The 3,246-nt window shown below is 31.1% G+C and overlaps 1 protein-coding gene across 1 annotated transcript; it reads right to left on the reverse strand.

Moving 5' to 3' along the window:
- On the reverse strand, window positions 1-1,523 carry LOC111290972 (uncharacterized). Its single transcript, XM_022882493.2, has 4 exons — window positions 717-1,523; window positions 557-628; window positions 419-463; window positions 1-294 (listed from the first exon to the last, which is right to left on the reverse strand). Exons 1-3 carry the CDS (start codon window positions 1,311-1,313, stop codon window positions 458-460), a joined length of 675 nt encoding a protein of 224 aa, XP_022738228.2. The 5' UTR covers window positions 1,314-1,523; the 3' UTR covers window positions 1-294; window positions 419-457.
- Window positions 1,524-3,246: the final 1,723 nt, after the last annotated feature.

The following is a 3,246-nucleotide window of genomic DNA, read 5'->3' on the forward strand; positions in this document are numbered from 1 at the left end:
TGAAATGAAAAGACTTGAAAGAAATTCTCTCTGTTTCATCCACAATTCTGTTTATATCCAATGTCTTAAAAGATTAGCATCAATTTATAAACCCATGAAAACTCTATCCCTACTCTACCCTCTGCGCAACACAAAATAAAAACATAAAAGAAATTAAATATCTTTTCTCATACTCTTTCATTTTCTTTACAAGCATCATATTTTCATTAAACCTCAAAAAAATTTGAGGTCTCAATGAGCCATTCCCTACAAAAGCTCCCAGATTTCCAAATTCACTAACACCATAACCATCCCCTGCAAACATTATAACCAAACTGTTTCAGCTGCAGACGTAAGAAAATAACTGAAAAACTCCCAAAAAAAGTAAAACAACATTAAAAGTTTAAAACACACAATAGTTAAGAAATTTAGAGGCAACCTTTGCATCTGGTAATCTGTTAAGCATCTAAAATCATATCTATTTCTGCAGGTAAACAAGTTAAAAATGTTCAGTTATCAGCCAATAATCCTGAAAACAAACAAGTTTCACATAGAAATTTAGATAAAGGAAAAGAACCTTAACAAGAGCATCAGCAACACGATAATCATCAGCCGTTGTACCAACCAACCATAACCCAGGAAAAACATTCTGAAAAAAAAAAAAAAAAAAAAAGAGAAACAGGTTAAATTTTTATCACGAAATCAAAAACAAAAACCCAGAAAGATTTTGCTCATACATCAAGCTGTTTCTGAATATTCTTGGGCCTTTTCTTGGGCCTTCTAGCGGGCCTTGATCCTGTCATCACAAAGATGTCTTCTTCAATCTCTTCCCTTGATAAAGCTATCCAAAACTTCTTTTTTTCTTTCTTTTCAGTAACCCCTCCATTTTCAGCCAAACCCCTTAATCTCATCGACTTCGGGGCCGCCGTTTCACTCATCTTTTCCATCACGGATGTCACTCCTGCCGCCGACGTCTCCACCGCTACCTTCCTCGGCCTCAAATTCCACGGTCTCTGCACCGTCTCCTCCTCTTCTTCTTCAGCTTCATTTTTTAGTGGCTTTAACGACTTTTCTTCTTCTTGTTGTTGTTCTCCTTCTTCGCGGTGACTTTGTTTAACGGGTTTTGGTGGGGGAGGGAAGGATAAGCGGTGAATGCGGGTGGAGCGTGACCCTACACGCGTCGGGCGTAGATGGTCGTGGTCCGAGTCGGATTCCGGAGAACGGCGGTGGTCGGTGGTAGCGGTTGAAGAACTACCTCCTCCGTGGGTCCCCCATTTCAGAAACGGAAAGTTGAAGTTGTGTAAAGGCTGTGACTTTACTGGTGCAGTTGCCATCAAAACAATAAAACGAAAACCAACAAAAGAAACAACTACACATAAACGACGACGCTTCGTAAAAGCTAAAAAATTTGGGGAAGGAAAGCACGATGGAGGAAGTGGCGGAGCAAAGGAACAGCAGCCGAAGAGGAAGAAATATCAAGTGACAAATATGTTTGTTGAAGAAAAATTTTTCGCGTAGGTCACTTATACAAAAGCGGGATCACCCGGGTTTTATTCTCCGTTAAGACGTTTTTAGCCTTGCTGTTTTTTTTTTATTTATATTAGGTTAATTTCATCCAAATCCTTCAAATTTAGCCAAATTTAAATTTAAGTCCATTAATTTAAAATATGAACATCCTACTTCAAGTTATTAATATGACCGTATACATTGGTTCTGCCATTAACTCAAATGTTAAAAAATTTGTTATAAGATATTAATGAAACCATTATATTTTTTAATTAAAAAATAACTTGAAATGCTTAATTACAAAAATTTAATGTTTTTTACAACTTAAAAAAATTACGAAATTGTTAATTTTATTCTTTTTTTAAAGAAAATTCAAAATAAATTTAAATAATACTGTGTTGTCGAAATAAAATAAAAATAACAAAATTTTTTTCTTTCTTAAAATGCTAATTTCCTTCTTTCTATTCCTTTTCTTTAAAAGAAACATAAAAAATTAAAGAAAATCATCATCATCTCATCATTTTTTTTCTTTGAAACCTTTGTTGAGAAAAAAAATTTTCTGAATCAATTTCGAAAATTTTCTTTCTTCGATGAAATTTTTTGTTATGTTTGAAATTTTATCGTTTTTAATCATTTTTTCCTTTAAATTTTTTAACTTTACATTTAGGTAATCATGTAATTGTTCAAATTTAGTTCACAGTATTAATCATTTAGAGGTAGAATATTCATTTATAAAAATTAATGGATTTAGCTTTCAATTTTGACTAACCATGAAGGATGCGGATGGATTTTTCCTTTACATTTACGTATTGGAAGGGAAATGCCTTGTTGGTGTTGTACGTTTGACGGTTTCTTGACGTTAGATTTGCATGTTTGGCTGTACTTTTAACGTTAAGCGTTTGATTTATGCACTTTACATTGGGGTCCATGTCATCGGTGAAATCAGACCGGTTGATTTAGGGAACTTCAGCATTTTTTTTTATAATATCAAAATTTTTTAAATAAAAAAAAAGGGTTAATCTTGCTAAGAGAGGAACCTCTTTCTATATTTCTTTGTCAATTTGGATTCGATCTTTATAAAAAATACTTCAAAAGTAAATTTTGAATGCATCGTATTGATATAAAATAGTACTTCTTAATCATTCAATTATTCTTTAAAATGGTTGCATGCAAATATTTATAATTATGTTCAATTGAATCTAAATTATGGTTAATGGCTATTAATTACTATGAAGAATAATGGTTAAATACACATGAGTAAACCATATCTTGTCATATAGACAAATTAAATTTGTACCACCAATGGTCATTTTCTCAAATTTTGTCCTCAAACATCAACATGTAACATATTCGGTAAATAAGAAAATGACATCAACGATTAATCTGTAATGTACGAGTAATAGGCCATGGACCATTTTTTCTAAATTTATTAAGAACTATTCTTATTGTTAGGTTTGGACATTGGACCCACTTATATTCTAAAAAGTAAAGTTTTTTTATAGCTAATTAATATTTAAATTAATTGACATGACATTAAATTTTGCATTAAAAATTTATGAATTCGAAATAATTTATACATGTAATATTTTTTTCACTTGAAAAAGTATAAGGGTAAGGAGATAAATGATAGATCGAGAATTAAAAAAAAAAAAAATTTGTTTATTATATAAAGAGTATAAATTTACTTACATTACATTTTTTATAATTTTTTGTATAATTTATATTTGTTTAATCTGAACTGCTGTATTTCATGTTTTATTA

Source organism: Durio zibethinus, chromosome 11 (genome assembly GCF_047325235.1).
Source record: "Durio zibethinus cultivar Kanyao isolate XHJ-2024 chromosome 11, ASM4732523v1, whole genome shotgun sequence".
Lineage (NCBI taxonomy): Eukaryota > Viridiplantae > Streptophyta > Magnoliopsida > Malvales > Malvaceae > Durio > Durio zibethinus.